Raw genomic sequence first — 16621 nt, 5'->3', positions numbered from 1 at the left:
GGAAATCACCAATCATAAAAGATGACTGAAGAAGAATTATGTGGGTTTTATGTTACCCTTATTAATAAATGCATGTTATATAGATACACTTACATACTCGTCGGATAAGCAAAGTGGATTCCTGCTTGGAAAAGACTTTCAAGACTATGAGGGTTTACATTATGGTCACTATATAAGGCTGTCACTAATGCAAATGTGACAGAGAAGTCTTCGTTCAAAATGTGTAGCCTAATATACTAACTGCAGGATATTTCTGTCTGGTTGACTTTGAAAAGTAAAGGCTTTCAAAATAAGATAGATAGTTAGCTGGAATTACAGGAATGATAGATTTGCCTTATATTTTATAATGAATGAAAAATGCAGTTTTTGAGCTGTAGACCTCAAATAATTGGACTTGGATTTTTTGTGAGTTAACTCTGCCACATGTGGACTTGACCTCCTTCTCTTAAAGTAATAAGAGAGAGGATCATGACTATGATCAATTGGGAAGTGCCAATAGCCTGGGAAGAGATACTCATTTGCCTTTCTCAAGGGAGAAAGGGCCTTAAAACTAAAATTGAAAGACAATCCTATATCTTTATTTTAAATGTAATAAATATTTTTTATATTATTTATAATAAAAATTTATAATAAAGTAAGGACGCGGTGACTCAGTGGCTCAGATGTTGAGCTTATCAATCAGAAGGTTGGCAGTTCAGCAGTTCGAATCCCTAGCTCCACGTAACAGAGTGAGCTCCCATTACTTGTCCCAGCTTCTGCCAATCTAGCAGTTCGAAAGCACATAAAAAATGCAAGCAGAAAAATAGGAACCACCTTAGTGGGAAGGTAACAGTACTCTGTATACCTTCAGTGTTTAGTCATGCCAGCCACATGACCACGAGACATCTTCGGATAGTGCTTGCTCTTTGGCTTTGAAACGCCAAAGCATCGCCCCCTTTAGTCGGGAATGACTAGCACATATGTGCAAGGGGAGCCTTTACCTTTGCCTAATAAATAAATAAATAAATATATTATGTGGAAAGATATTTGAAATAGTAGTGTGGCAGCCATTAACATATTGTGGAAGAAATGGATTATTTGTATCCATGATATCAGGATTCAGGTCTGGATATAGGATGGGAAACTATATTTGTTACTTTTATTAAGGATTTCTGGAGGGATTTGGACTTGGCTCTTCGAGCAAATGGGAAGTCCTTTCCCGAGGAAGCCTCCGGAGGGCAAAAAACAGCCTTAAAAGAAGGCCAAATTCAGCCGGCCAGCATCTCACATGCGTGCTGGAGCTGACAGGGCAACACCTCATGTGACCTAACAAATGGCTCCATGTGTCATCTGTGGCACATGTGCCATAGGTTCACCATCACGGTGCTAGAGAGACATCAGGGTTAGATATTATCAAAATGTTTAGATAGTCCTGTATGTATTTCCACTACATTCTCTGGAACAGCCTGTCTTCAGAGGTAAGGTTAGTTTGTATTCCCATGGCCTTTCTGAGATTTGTTAAGATCCAGCTTTCTGGAAGACCTGGTTCTTTAACATTGGCCTGTAGGTCTGAGGATCTAAAAATACAGTTATTAACTAGATATTGTTGTTATAGTGTTAATATTTGAATTGTTTAGAGCCCTGCTAGATTGAGGCAGTGAAAAAAATCTAATGAATGAATGAATGGATAGGAAGAATGACTGAAGATGCAAACAAAATCCAAAACATCCTAGATCCATTTAAAGGCTATGCATACTGATCAATTCATATTCCTCTACTCTACACAATTGAACATACTGCAAATGTACAGAACAAGGGATGATATACAGTATATGGTAAATATATCATGAGCTGAACTAAACTGTTGCCAAAATATGAACAGAGTTGAGCTTGTGTTCCATTCCTTTTACTGTCCTCCAGGAATAAGAGCTTTTGCGGCTGAAAACCATTGCATTGGTTGTTCCTATGCTGCACCTCTTCAACAAACTGTCCACTTTAGATGAGGTCATCTCTACTACTGCTATGTATGAAGATGTACCCAAATTTCAGCGTGTGCAGATCACAGGGGATTATGCTGCAGGGGTCAGTAGCTAAAGATCCTGAGCTTTGTCCTGTCTTAGCCATCTTTTGGTCACTTCTTTCCACCATTCAGATGGTTACAGATGTGACTGTATCATTGATGACTTTTCAACTGGAATTGTGTAAAACCTATTTCTATTGGTAACATTTTACTGTACTATCTTATACAGCAAGCAGAATCATAGAGTATAATAAGAGGACTATTACTGTCTAGCAAAAATGACAAACAAAGGAAAAGTTAAGTGTTATACGCCCCTATTGCAAAATAGATCTTGCAAATAAGAAATCTTGCTTATTATTGATTTACACAAAGTACATATGGGGAAATACATATTTTCAAATATGCATCAAACACTTTGTCTTATGTCAATACCGGTACACTAGCAATAGAGCTGCAGAATGGTATGGACAGAATAGGAACCTGTGACATAGGAACGACTGTATGAGGCCAATGTATATCCTGAGATAAAGTTTTGTCCCAAGCATATAATATAACTATAAAATATTTGAAAGTATAATTGAAACTATACCATCTCTGACTAATGGAGAGACTGCAGTCTACAATAACATAACAAAATCCTGAGTATCTTACTGTTGCTTGTTGCCAATCCTTATTCTATATTCTGAGTCTCAAAGGATATAATCCAGAAATGGAGTGGGGAGAAAAAATGCTAAGACTTTTTTAATGATAAATTCTATTTACTTTAATTATCAGCAACAACTGTATTATGAATGACATAATCTGAATCCAAGACAAATTTGTCATAAAAGAGATTTAGTGAATCAAAAGAAATAAAAATGAAAAATCATTTAGATGCTTAGAAGTGCTTCTTTTGGCATCTTATCACATCTTTTGATTTCCTTTGATTGCTGTCTCAGATGATGGTTCATTGCAGAAGATGGCTGCTGCTATAATATTTATTTGCAAGACATATTGCCTCCTTTTCATTATGAATATAATAATCTCAAAGCCAGGCTTCAAGATTAAAAGCAAAACAATTCACCTCCTTAAAACTTTGTTAGAATCTCTCCTTCTCTTTAATACCTCATATTTTCTGTGTTCCACCCACTGGGTGACTCCAAATTTGGCAGAGTGGTTGTCCCTATTAAGGTTTGTAAGGACTTACAGGTTGCTAAGTAATGGGAGACACACACAATCTCTCTCTCCAACTTTCTCTCTTTCTCTCTCTCCCCTCCCTCCCTCCCTCCCTCCCTCTCTCTCTCTCTCTTTTTCCATGATAAGACTTACCAAATGATCTTATTGGATCTACTCCATCCTTACAGTTATTACTTCAATAGCACAATGCATATAGATCCCATAAAAGACTATGTAGTTTTCAGCCATTCTTGTGTTTTATGCTCTTATGATTATGAACTATCGGGAATTAGGAATCTTAAGATATGTTACATTGTAGGTATCTGTGGAGGACTTTGAATTAGTCTGCCAGGGTCTGTATCGTGCCGTATGCATCCGAGAAAAGAATATGATGAAATCTTATCAGCGATTCCCTAAGACTCCTTCCAGTTCTTACGCACAATTGAAAATGAAGTATGGAAGCCCAATGAAGAGATGTGGCCAGGTAACTTATGAATAAACTTCTTATTGGCAAGCTTTGCTGAGAGTACATAGAAAATATAGCTATGCTTGAAAAGAAGGCTACTTGGGCTGTTCATGCACGATAAACTGAGTTGCCATTAGGATGAACAATTCTTGAGGGAGCCCAGTCAGTTTCCCCTACAAGTGTTTCCAAAGCAGAAATACCAAGTGATTATGGAATCTGATCCTCAATACTAACAAAAAATCTATTACTGCAAAGATTGAGCACTAAAGATGCAGATATTTGTGTCTTGTGTCACTGTCTTAGTGAGATGTGCTTTCTGCCAGGCCCTGTGTGACCAGTCTATCAATTACAAAAGTGGAAGAGAGGAATTTTCCTGAGGGAATTACCAAAGTCTGATTCTCATGTCATCTTTGACTGAGCAAATATCTTCTGTAAAGCATGCCTAACTTTGCTATCTTAGGTAGGCAGATGGTCAGAGACCTGCTAAGGCAGCCCTGGGTTTATTGTTAATGCAAAGGGGAAATGCTGATATCTCATTATTCTATATACTGATGATATTGAGGATTGAAGCTATATCCTTCTATAGTACATGAAAAGAAGTGGTATACCCTGAACTGAAATGTTCCCTACCAATTGCATGTAATTCAACTTTAATTGTTTGGACAGAATTTCTCTTACAAGTTTCTTGTGTAAGCAAACTGACAAAACTTTGAATGTCCACAGCACTAGAAAAACATACAAAAGTTTCCTGAATGATAACGGAGTTTAATCTCCTTCTCCCTTTACTTTTCGAATAGTCACAATACAGGTATTGACAAACTCAGGCCCAGAATTAAATGCAAACACTCAGCAAACCTATTCCAACCTCATTGTTTACGTGGTGTGTGTGTGTGTGTGTGTGTGTGTGTGTCTGTGTGTGTGGTGTGAGAGAGAGAGAGAGAGAGAGAGAGAGGGGAGGGAGGGAGGGAGGGAGGGAGAAGGGGGAGGTTAGAACAAATACGGGCGTTGTTAGTATGTGGTAGATTTTTTTTGCGGTAATATAATTTAATAGGAACAACTGCGAGCATGTAATATGAATAGTTCTGCAAGAAACATAAAGAGAAAACAGGAGCAATGTAGGAGAAGTCTTTTGGTCAGATAACCAAAATTAAAGAAGGTAAAAAGAAGAACCACAGCAAAAGTTCTTACCTGTGGCAACCAAGGAAGCATCACTCGGGGTGTGTGGGGAGGAACTCCCCCCCCCCAATATCAAGTTATTTTCTAATGATTCCACAGATTTGTAGAATTTATTTGCATGCCTCACGTGAGTGTTTCTTTGCTTGATTTTAGATGTTCACTTCACCAGTGAAGGATTGAAGCTCTTTGGCGATCTGATAATCTTCCCGAGAACTGACTACCATACAGAAATGAGGAAGGGGTGGTATATGTCTATGCTGACAAAAAATGCTGCTGGCCAGGGGTGAGCCATGGACCTGTCCTTCCTACCTGGAGGTCTTTGTTGATGACATGAACTTCCTACTTGCCCTTATAGCAAAGGGGCCTGTGTAAGTGTCTTGAAGCAGGAACTGTTGACATTGAGGTGGAGAAAAGCAGCTTTAACCTTCTTGGGGGGTACTGAGTATTGCAAGTAGATGGAGCCATAATACATATCAGAGAGAAAAGATAACTTCGTAGGTTTAAAGAGTTTTCAATAGAATTGCTTGGTTTCCTTGTATTTCCCTTCTGAAAAGACTAGGAAGCTGTGCTGTTAATTTCACAGTCATGATCAGGGAGCTCTGAAAGCTCCACCAAAAATAGTCTTTCCCACAATGCTACTTGTGGTATGGATCATTGACATAGAAACTGAGCCCATCTTAAGGAATGCTAAGTGCAAAATCTCCCAAAAGTGGAGTTTATACAATAAAGAAGTAATGGTTAACCACCACCACCAATTTCCTATATCAGTGTTTAGTGTTTTTTCAGCCCTGGAAGTTTAAGACGTGTAACCTCCAATTCCCAGAATTTCACAGTCAATGCCCTATTTGGATCTATAGCTGATGCAGCATTGTATAATAGAAGTGTCTTCCTGTAGACACAGGAAACAAGAGCCAAGTTGTCCTACTTGATAACAAGTATGAGCCGACTATCTCTGTTCAATTTTAAATGTGAGCTTCATTAAGCTGTCTTTTATTAAGCTTATAATAGTGGGAACCATCCTGCCTGGCAGATGGTGGTGATGCTGGTAAACGCTTTCTTACTCTTACATCTATGGTTTTTTCCTAACTCTATGGGACACTTATGAGCAAATATGTGGTCTCTTTTATGACTGTTGCAGTAAAACCTATACCCACCGAAGACTTCGTTTCCTCTCCCTCCAAGTCAATGTACATGAGATGTTAAATGAGATGGAAGAATTGAAGGAGCTGAAAAACAATCCCCATCGGGACTTCTATAATTGTCGGAAGGTGAGAGATTGGCTATACATTATCTCCTTATCAGAAAGCATAATGTAAAATAAAGAGTTGGAGAGATTCCTCACAATGACTTTTACATTGTTACATTTGCACTTAAATATGGAAGTTACAGAAATTATTTCAGACATATCAATCATCTCATTTTTGCACGATTTTTGGAAACATACATGGGTGAACAAATGAGCAAAATGGTTACCCATCAAAGACAGTATTGCTTATTCCTGCTTGCAAAAACACAGATCAAAAGCTCTGATCCCCGAGATTCATTTCTTTCCTGCTTCTAAAAGTCTACCTCTTCCTCTTCCATTCTTTCAAAATCCTCTTTCAAAAATAAGGAAGGTAGGATGTGCTAAACTAAGTGTCAAATTATTTCATTTGTTGCACATAGTCTATTTTTTACACATCAATTTTCTAAATGGAATTGGTGTGATTTTAATTGCACAGAATTGAAGGGCTCCCTTATTATCATTTACTAAGAATTCTGGGTGGTTGTAGTTTTATAACTGAGATGCACCAGAAAAGAGTAGGCTGATCTAATCATATATCTTTTTTATGATGGGTGCTGGGGGAGGGATTCCCAACAGTAACCACCATATTCTTCCAACTGACCTTTGGCTTCTCTAACAGGTAGATACACATATCCATGCTGCAGCTTGCATGAATCAAAAGCATCTATTACGATTTATTAAGAAGTCATACCGGATAGATGCTGAAAGGTGGTATACAAATCCAAGGATGAAACACTGACACTGAGGCAGCTCTTTGAGAAGCTCAATCTTCACCCCTCTGATCTGACTGGTGATTCACTTGATGTGCATGCAGTAAGTTCTCTCTATTTCTATTACTTGCTAAGGGCAAATCATACAACTGGTGCAAATCTTATGTTAATTCAGCATTTTTGGCTTTGTGCCCGACTATTCCTTTATTGCTGCAGGGCCGCCAGACCTTCCACACGCTTTGATAAGTTCAATGCCAGTATAACCCCGTAGGGGCTAGTGAATTGCGTTGATCTCTACCTGAAGACTGAAAAGTCATCGTGGCGAGTATTTTGCTACCATCATTAGGTTAGATAGTATGATATATATACATATATTTTTGAGTCTGATTTGAGCATGAAGAACTCTACTGGAAGCAGATTGATTTATCTGTTAATTCTGATTTATCAGGAAGTTGGCTCTGATCTAGAGGATGCCAACTACCAATATGCAGAACCACGACTTTCCATCTATGGATGCTCACCAAAGAATGGCCCAAATTAGCCTAAATGGTTCACCAAACATCGTGTATATTCGCCCAATATGAGATGGATGATCCAGGTACCCAGAATTTAGTAAGTCACTATTGAGTTCCTGAATGAATTTTAAGCCAATTCCAAAGCAGCTTAGAAGAAGAAACAGAAAATAAAGTTAAAATGTAATACACGCACATACAGTACACATTATCTGATTTTCCTGGGTTTAATTCTGCTATCTTTTTTCCTCACCCTTTCTGAGGGCTTTTTCATGCCCTTGCTTCTTCCCGTACAAGAAAGAACTGGTGGGACAACATTCCCAGCTAGAATGATAGAACTATTATATATCAGGAATTTTTCATGACCCTTAATAGGTCAGTCAAGTATCTGTTGGACTTAGAAGATCTGGAGGTGAAAATAAATTTGAATTCTGGCACATGTATATAAGGCTTTTGGTTTCCATTATACCAGGAGAAATCGTGGGTATGTATGGCTTCATCTTGTTTGAAATAATGAGACTAGATCAAGAAGGATCAGATCTGAAAGACTTGTACCAAGTAATCAATTCTGAATAAGGACTTCAGTGTCTGGAGAGCAAAGATTTACTGCTCAGCTGTATGCGAAACCTGACAGCTGCTTGCTGGTTATTGCCAATTCTCAGGATGCCAAGGAAACTCTAGATCCCAATGTATTTCTCATAACTAAGGGAAAGTATGAGATGGAAAATCTTGACTGTTACTCCAAGGCTGTAGCCTTGAATCTAATTCATTTTTTTTTTTAGTTTTCTAGGCTATTACCAATATCTTTAATAGTCACCTTCTAATAGTCACTTAGGAGAAGTAAAAGAGGCTGGGACTTGCAAGCAATATTTGTTATGTTGCAACCATGTTGTAAGCACCTCTCCATCTTCAAAGTAGATGGCAATTATGGTGACGATTATGACAACATGGGAGAAGGAGGAAGAGGATTACATTTAGAGGTTGCTTTACTCAGAATGACTCTGGCAGCTTTGCAGTTTTAAAAAAGAAAAAAAATAGAGCGATAATTGAAGTGTTCAGACAACCATACCCCTAACCCAAGCTCCCTCCAAAAAACTAAGTCTAAACCCCCATAATACAAATCTCACGCCCTAACCTAGTCACACTAGTCCGTGATAGCGAACCTATGGCAAGCGTGCCAGAGTGCACACAGAGCCCTCTTTGATGGCATGCGCGCCATTCCCCAGGTCAGATCTCCGTGTCGTTCTTCCTGAGTTTCTGTTTCCCTGCAAACGATGGAAACAGACGCTCACAAAAGAAAAAGAGCCTACCTCTGTCACGCTGCCAGTGTTAGGATGCCCTGCCTCCTGCCGCCCAGCAGGTCTTTGGGCTCTGCTGCAGATGCGCCATGTCTATGCATGCATGCACATTTGTGCATGTGTACCTTTTAGTTTGGGCATGCGCACATGCAGATTGGGCACTCGGTGGATTATAGATTGCCATCACAGCCCTAGTCCCTTCTGGGGAAGCCATTAAGGAATTAATGGTCACTGTGATATACAGTGTTTACCATTTTTATATGCTTGTGTTTATTGTTTTTATGTTTTTATTGTAACTGCAGAGTATAATTTTCTGTTGAATCTGGTGGCATCTAACACAATCTGTAATAAAAACAATGCCTTTTGGAGAAAGCTTGTGGGGGCAGGGATACATCCAGACTTTCGTGAGGCAGCAGGTTTTTGCTCCTCACTATACATTGTCTTTCAGCCCATTTGCTTCTGCTGTGCTGAATTGATTCTCTTTTCTATCTCTTCCCTCAGTGATGGTTTTAGGGGCAAAGAACTTTCTACCAAAACTTTGGGAAGATGCTGGAGAACATTTTCCTGCCTGTGTTTCAAGCAACAATCAATCCCCAAGACAATAAGGAACTGAGCGTTTTCCTACGTTATGTGAGTACTTCCTGCTATGGAAAGCCCAGAACAAAGAACAGGGTCCTAATTCCATGGTTGGAAACTGGGCATGCTTTTTTGAAACTGCATGCCTGAGCCCAGGAATAGTGTTATATCAAAAGTTTGAATCTCAGGCAGCACATCCTTAACTAAAGCAAGTTCACAACTCATCAAATTGGGGGTCTTGGCCCTAAGAATAACAATATTACACCACTATGAGATTTTAGCATCCTGGATGAAAATGGCCATCTTGTACAATGTTTTCTTATTATTTGCAGGTTACAGGTTTTGATAGTGTAGATGATGAGTCCAAACATAGTGGGCACATGTTTTCTACCAAGAGTCCCAAGCCTGAGGAGTGGAACCATGAAAAGAATCCATCCTATACATATTATTGTATTATATGTATGCCAACATTCTGGTGCTGAATCATCTTCGACGGTGAGTTCTGGCTTAACTTGCAAAGGATCAGCCTTTGATTTATGTTTTGATACTCAAATTCCCTTTACTAATTCTTTAGTCAAGCAATGTCCTTAAGTTGATAATTCTGATAATCTTCCACTAATTCTGTTAAATGTATTATTGTTTAGTGTCTTTCAAGAATGCATTTGAATCGATCAGATCCCTTCATCAAATCCAGTTCTTAAGAGTCTTCATTCCAAATCCACTACAGAAGAAAGAACAAACAAATGTAGATAACGTCAAGACTGTTGAATTATTCTGAAATTTAGATGTCCAATTGCATTCTGCTGCCCTGTCACTAAGCTTTGAAATGGAAGGACATCAGTGTGTGTGTGTGTGTGTGTGTTAGTATCCAATAAAGTCTTAGCTGGATCCTCCTATCTATCCTAATTAACCTAAGATGTACAGTATGCATAAAGGCTGTCTTATTATTTCCAGGAAGCGTGGTATGAATACCTTCCTATTCCGTCCCCACTGTGGAGAAGCTGGTTCTCTTACCCACCTCCTGGCTGCCTTCATGACTGCAGATAATATTTCTCATGGCTTGAACCTGATGAAGGTGAGTTGTAGCATTCAGAAGAGGAAAGCAGATATAAGCCATCCTTTTAGATGCTTATATGATTTTCCTGCATAGTAATACACCAAAATTGCATCTTTGGTTTAAAAACATGGTCTAGCTGACTTCCTTAAATGTTTAGATGTTTCTAGTATTCAGATCCCATCATATATTTCTAAGAGGGAATATAACTGAAATGATTGGAAAATTTATGTTTCCAAGTGCTGAACGACAAGTAATGAATAAAGTAAGGATAGAAACATTATTCTCTTAGAACAAACCTGAAACCCATATCCTCTCAGACAAGAAATTAGAAATCAATTCGACTGTACTAATTCAGTTCTACTGTATTTTTCCCCAGAGTCCTGTGCTGCAGTATCTCTACTTCTTAACCCAAATCCCAATTGCCATGTCCCCACTCAGCAACAACAGTCTCTTCCTAGAGTATGCCAAAAACCCACTTCTTGATTTCCATCAGAAGGGACTGATGGTATCTCTCTCCACTGATGACCCCATGCAATTCCACTACACCAAGGTAGGAAGCCAATTCCTTTCCATGGATATTTGTTTATAAAAATAGATGGGAAGTGGGCAAGAGGGATAGCTGCATGTTTGGCATTTGTCCTTTCAGCACTTTTTTTATTCCTCAGGAGCCTCTGATGGAAGAATATGCAATTGCTGCTCAAGTCTTCAAGCTGAGCACCTGTGATATGTGTGAGATTGCACGCAACAGTGTCCTGCAGTGTGGCCTATCTCATGAGGTATGATACTTCTTCATTCAATTGTATCTGATTCTTGGAGAGTGCCTGGGAAGGTCCTGCTGTTTTCTTGGCAAGGTTTTCAGAAGTGGTTTGATATTGCCTCTTTCCTAGAGTTGAGAGAAAGTGACTGGTCCAAGGTTATCCAGCTGCCTTTGGGACCAAGCTGGCTTTCCATGAGGCTTACTAGAAAATCTCAAAGGAGTATATAAGATTGCTGTATACCTGAGAATATGACAAGGTTGATCAAAGGGAGAAAAAAAAGCTCCTTTTTTTAATTAGAGGAATTAGGGAAAAAGTGATTGGAATACATGTGTAACCCAGTGCATCCCTTTGACAGGAAAAGCTTCATATTTTGGGCAAGACTATCATGAAGATGGGCCACAGGGTAATAACATCTCCAAGACCAATGTGGCGCAGATCCGGATGGCCTACCGCTATGAAACATTGTGCTATGAGCTTGATCTTATGGCTGAGGGGCTGAAATCACCTGACTAAGTTGGAGCATCTGGTATATCAACTGTTGGAACCATGGAGCCGGCTGGAGCCAGAAAAATAACATTGCTATTTAACATTAGTCAGTTATGGGCAGGAGAGATAGCTCTGACCATATTATTTCAGCTTACATTATAGTTTCAAAACAAGAAAAGAAATACAGCATGTTTCCTAAGCCTTTTTGTACTGTTGCACTTCTTTGTTCTACAAATGTCAGTTTTTTCTAACATCCGGATGAAAAATCCTATTACCTCTGAGTACAAACATTTTGTTAAGCCATTATACTGCCATATATACTAACGTAAAGAATAAAAACAATATAACAAGAACAATAACATACTGTATATAACAAGAAGCACACTAGAAAGAGGGAAAACAAGATGGTGAATATGGTAGAACAAACAGAAGACATACTTAATATACAGCAAGGCAAAGGGCTCCAAATCATCTTAGCCCAAGACTTGGGGAAATTAGGCAGGTCTTTAAGGCCTTCCAAAACACCATCAAGGTGAATTAAGTATACTTTGTTGAATTCACACACAATTGACACACAGTGTCTGGGCCTAGGTATCCCCATGCCTTTCTTTTAAATGGGGGGACAGAACAGATCACTATCTTGTTTTTGGAAGATTTGAGCACCATGAAAGTCACAGAGTATCTGATGGTACATTGTGCTCATTACCCTACCAGAATGAATCCCAAATTGAACTAACATTTCATTTCAATCATTAAAATCTCAAGGTCACCAATCCCACAAATGTTAGAACAAATAGGGATACGCTCTTGCACAAAAAGTGACACTCCTTCAAGATTTGGTGCAAAAATTTGAACAAGAGCTTCTGTCTCCCCCAGGATTGCTCCTGTCCAGGATTCCAGCCTGCTATACCCTTGTGCAGATTACAATGGACTCAAGCACTTCAATCTCTCCCCACAATCAATTTTCATTCCTTCCCTCCTCTCAGATCTTTTTGTTTTTTGCACCTTTCAATATTTTTTGACTCTTGACAACTGCCTGGATTAGTTCCTGCAGTTTTCTTGGCAAGATTCCCCCCCCCCCCTGAAATTTGCACAAGTCTCAACATACTTTGTGTTATATATTCAGTGATGTAATTTTGCTCTCTTTTGTAAAAACTGGCCATTACCAAGCAGAATACAATCTTGAGTGAAAACATTCAACAAAGATTATTTTATTGCAGTAGTAAAACTCTGTCTGGAGAAGGAAGATCATGCAACTTCCAGCTCTAATCAGACAGTTAGATCTTTCTTTTGTTCAGCTGCCTTCTGCATACTTGTCATCAACACCAGCAGGCAAACTGCCTTGGATTCCTGGGTCTATATTCACAGCTCTCCTAATAGAAAGTTGTTCTTTGGATAGAAGGGTTAAAGAAGAATATAGTAGTTACTTGAAACCATGCTAGAGGCCTTTTAGTTTAGAACTGACATAAGAAAATGTGTAAATATACAGTAGACACAAAGTACAATCTTGGCTCTAAAAAAGAACAAGAAACCTTTGGTCTCTGAGTTGTTCTGGCCCTCCAACATAGCCTCTTCATGCTGCTGAGAAGATTTAGTATTAAAGTCATTTTAATTCATCCAAATCTATTCTTAACCAGATATCCTTATGAGAGATTTCTCCCCCCAATAGGTTCTCCCACAGGTCTTTTCCCCTTCCAGATCATGAATCTGTCCACTTAGATCTATTAATCGTGATACACCTGGCATCGTTTGCAAGGCTACCTGCCGGGCAGTAAAATCTGGATGACCAAGAGATGTCAGCAACGAAGAGCTGGAGGTCTTTCATTTTAAACTCAGACTTAATTTCTGGCAGCAAATCCATGTATTTTCTGGCAACCTTTTGCAGGTGTAGCTTGCCGCCTTCCTAGGGCCAAGAGAGAATATGCAGGTGTAAGAGCAGCTATATAAGTAAGATATTTACCCTGTTGGGAAATAGCAATTTTGAAGCAGGTATCCACAGTCTGTTCTTTCATATCGATTCATTTAAATTTCCGGTTTTAATTTTCCGACAGCCAGCCTCTTTCAAATTATATTCTAATCTGCAAGGTTCAATTCTATGTGATTAGGCAAAAATAAAATCAGTCAAGTACCACAACCTCAGATATGCAGGCATTTTCCGTTTTGTTTCAAAATTCTGAATACTTAATTGAGTTGAAACTGAGGCAACTTGGACCACATCAATATAACTGCTGATATTTCATAAACACGGAAGACATCTGGCATTATGAAGATCAACTAATTTAACAAGACAGAAAAGTGTACCTGATTTGGATAATCATTCATAAAGGATTAGCATACAGTGTCATGCGTATGGAGCTGCTTAATACAGCAATTGCTATGTTAGGCATTACGATAACGAAAGTCTTGAATGCTTTTCACCACCAGTTCCTTTTATCATTAATATCACTTCATAGTTATCCCATTATACTACAGTAGGTCTGTCGCCATCTACTATTTTTTCTTCTTCTGTTCAACTGTGTACAATTCTCAGTGAGTGTCTGGACAATAGCAATAGCAATAGCAGTTAGACTTATATACCGCTTCATAGGGCTTTCAGCCCTCTCTAAGCGGTTTACAGAGTCAGCATATCACCCCCACAGTCTGGGTCCTCATTTCACCCACCTCAGAAGGATGGAAGGCTGAGTCAACCTTGAGCCGGTGAGATTAGAACCGCTGAACTGCAGATAACAGTCAGCTGAAGTGGCCTGCAGTACTGCACCCTAACCACTGCGCCAACTCGGACAAGTTCCTGTAGTTTTCCAAGCAAGGTTTTTTAGAATGGTTTGCCATTGTTTTTCTAGGATTGAAAGACTGACTAGCTCAAGATAGTTTTGTGCCTAAGGTGGGACTCAAATTCACAATTTTCCAGTTTCTAGACTGATGCCTTAACCACTATACCAAACTAGCTCTCAACAGAATCCTGTTACAAAGATTCAAAACACTTGTTGATGTTGGATGATATCTGGACTTTGGAGATATGCCACTCCAATTGAGTGGCAACTAAATTTAAATAAATAAAATACAAATTATAATCTTTACACATATACACATAAACCCCAATAATATTGATAGATTTTAAAAACCCATACAGTACTGATAAGTGTAAAACAAGACAACTTCAGGGAAGGAAACTTTTAATTCCCTGGATGTCAAGGAAGAGATTTTTATGTTTTCATCATTACTGTTATGATTTCAAAGTTTGGTTGTAATTAGTGTCATTTTATTAAGTTTGGAAAAACGACTTGAGCTCCTAGTATATAATAAAGCAAGTTTAATTTTAATATAGAGTCCAAGGACAAAACAATTGAACATTAGTTGTATACTAATCCTGCATAGCTCATGATCACAATACTGAATCTAGACCCTTATCTATATATATTGTATTGCAGTGAACACTTGACTATTCCTTAAATTGTGTCCATATTACACAGATCGGTTTTCAAGTTCATGAGACATGCAATTCAGGAATCTAGGAAGGCAGCAAAGTCCTGCTAGCATGATCATCACCAATCAAGTCCACTCTATCTGCATATTCTATTCATAATTTACTATCTGGATAATGATAAGAGTTAGCCTCAAGCTAAAACAAAACTGGCACAACAATTGTATTCAATTATTGGGGGAAAATACTAAAAACATTGGGACTATTCAGAAACTTTTACTAGTTTGTATACCTGGGGGAGGGGGAATCAGCACTTATTCATTTGAAATGTATTTCTATGATGATAGAGATACAGGATATTTTCTAATAAATATCATCATTATCAGTATAACCAATTTGTATATGTTCTATCCCTTTCAACAGAGCCCAGTATACTGAGTACATCACTTCTCTCTCAGATTTACCCTGGTTATTGAACAGAATAGCCGTACCAACTGACCCCTGACCTGAAGTTTCCGTTTCTGTCCCCAGAACTTTGTAATTTTTCATTTTTGCAGAATTCTATTGAAATTTAGTGATAGCTCAGGAAGATCTCGTAAATTAGTGGGTGTTTTGCACTATGCCGCAACATCTCACATCCTTGCTCTAAATAACCATTCTCCTTTCTTAATGTTCAAGTGTAAACAACAGCTTGCAGCCATTTGTTTTAACTGTTTCTCCGTGTGCTGATCTGAAAGAAATGACACTACATCGCTATAGTTCTAAGGTGTGAATGTGAGAAGGTGTGAAAGGATTTGCCAGACCCAAGTCTCTCACAGCTTTGCAGCTGCAATGGTAAAGTGCTTGCTTCTCCTAAGTTGCAGTGGGTGGGTGGGCACTGTGCCATTACAGCATCTGAGGATAAGTGCTCAGTTGGTGATTCTGCAGGGTGTGTCTTCTGTGGGTATAAGGAAAAAAACTCCAGTGGCAGCATTACATAGAGAAATTCAGCTTTGGTAACAAATGCAAACATTCATTTTGTCTTCTGCCTTACGAGTTCCATCCGGTTTGGGATAAAGTAATATTTTGAAGAACCATAAAGAGCTTAGTATTGTTGTCTTCTTCCTCTGAGATAATCATGACTTTGAAAAAAAAAACACGCAGTTTTGTTCCTTTTTAAAAGAAGACTTGGGATGTTACAGGTTCTTTCTTCATTGCATTTATCTACCATCTCACCAGTGTCAAGCCTTCAGGGATCCTCTCCAGCTGTGAAAGGTGTCATCAGACAGAGAGATATATCAGTAAGAAGGGCAATTTGAGTATCTCCTGAAAACAGGAGGAAAGGAAAATATTTAGGCTGGATTAGGCCAAAGGTCTCTCTAAAAGACTTTGATCCCCATAGTGGGCAATCACTGAGAGCTACACAAGCCTGACATGGAGGCAGAAAGACTCTCTTGCTGGTGATCCAGCAACTAGTATTCCCAGGCGATTGATCCTAGAAACAATACAGCTTCTCCCTCCAAGAATTGACCCAATTCTTGACTTTATGTTTGTTCTAGTCATATACAACACACTGACCTCACAATTGAAAGTTGTGACACAGTTTGGCTGTTAGGGAATCTACAGAATCAAAACTATTCAGGAATTCTGTAAAGTTAGCTAGTGGCATTCAAATAGGATCCTCCAGGAGTTAAAAAAAGCAGCTCCACCAAATACAACTTCATATTGCTTCACACCTTAGTA

At 38.8% G+C, this 16621-nt stretch overlaps 1 protein-coding gene across 1 annotated transcript in view; it reads left to right on the top strand.

The window, feature by feature from the left end:
- Positions 1 to 11677, top strand: part of AMPD1 (adenosine monophosphate deaminase 1) — a 29523-nt gene extending 17846 nt beyond the window's left edge. Inside the window, 21 exon segments of the mRNA XM_032218585.1 lie at positions 1907 to 2061; positions 3474 to 3576; positions 3579 to 3638; positions 4979 to 5070; positions 5073 to 5164; positions 5935 to 6064; positions 6701 to 6788; positions 6791 to 6894; positions 7008 to 7079; positions 7081 to 7106; positions 7108 to 7145; positions 7244 to 7403; positions 7938 to 7992; positions 9115 to 9231; positions 9510 to 9624; positions 9627 to 9672; positions 10132 to 10252; positions 10611 to 10784; positions 10900 to 11010; positions 11348 to 11369; positions 11372 to 11677. Coding sequence (XP_032074476.1) covers positions 1907 to 2061; positions 3474 to 3576; positions 3579 to 3638; positions 4979 to 5070; positions 5073 to 5164; positions 5935 to 6064; positions 6701 to 6788; positions 6791 to 6894; positions 7008 to 7079; positions 7081 to 7106; positions 7108 to 7145; positions 7244 to 7403; positions 7938 to 7992; positions 9115 to 9231; positions 9510 to 9624; positions 9627 to 9672; positions 10132 to 10252; positions 10611 to 10784; positions 10900 to 11010; positions 11348 to 11369; positions 11372 to 11505 — 2015 coding nt within the window. The 3' untranslated portion in view covers positions 11506 to 11677.
- Positions 11678 to 16621: the final 4944 nt, after the last annotated feature.

Source organism: Thamnophis elegans, chromosome 5 (genome assembly GCF_009769535.1).
Source record: "Thamnophis elegans isolate rThaEle1 chromosome 5, rThaEle1.pri, whole genome shotgun sequence".
Taxonomy (NCBI): domain Eukaryota; kingdom Metazoa; phylum Chordata; class Lepidosauria; order Squamata; family Colubridae; genus Thamnophis; species Thamnophis elegans.
This window is presented reverse-complemented; position numbering and strand designations above follow the sequence as displayed.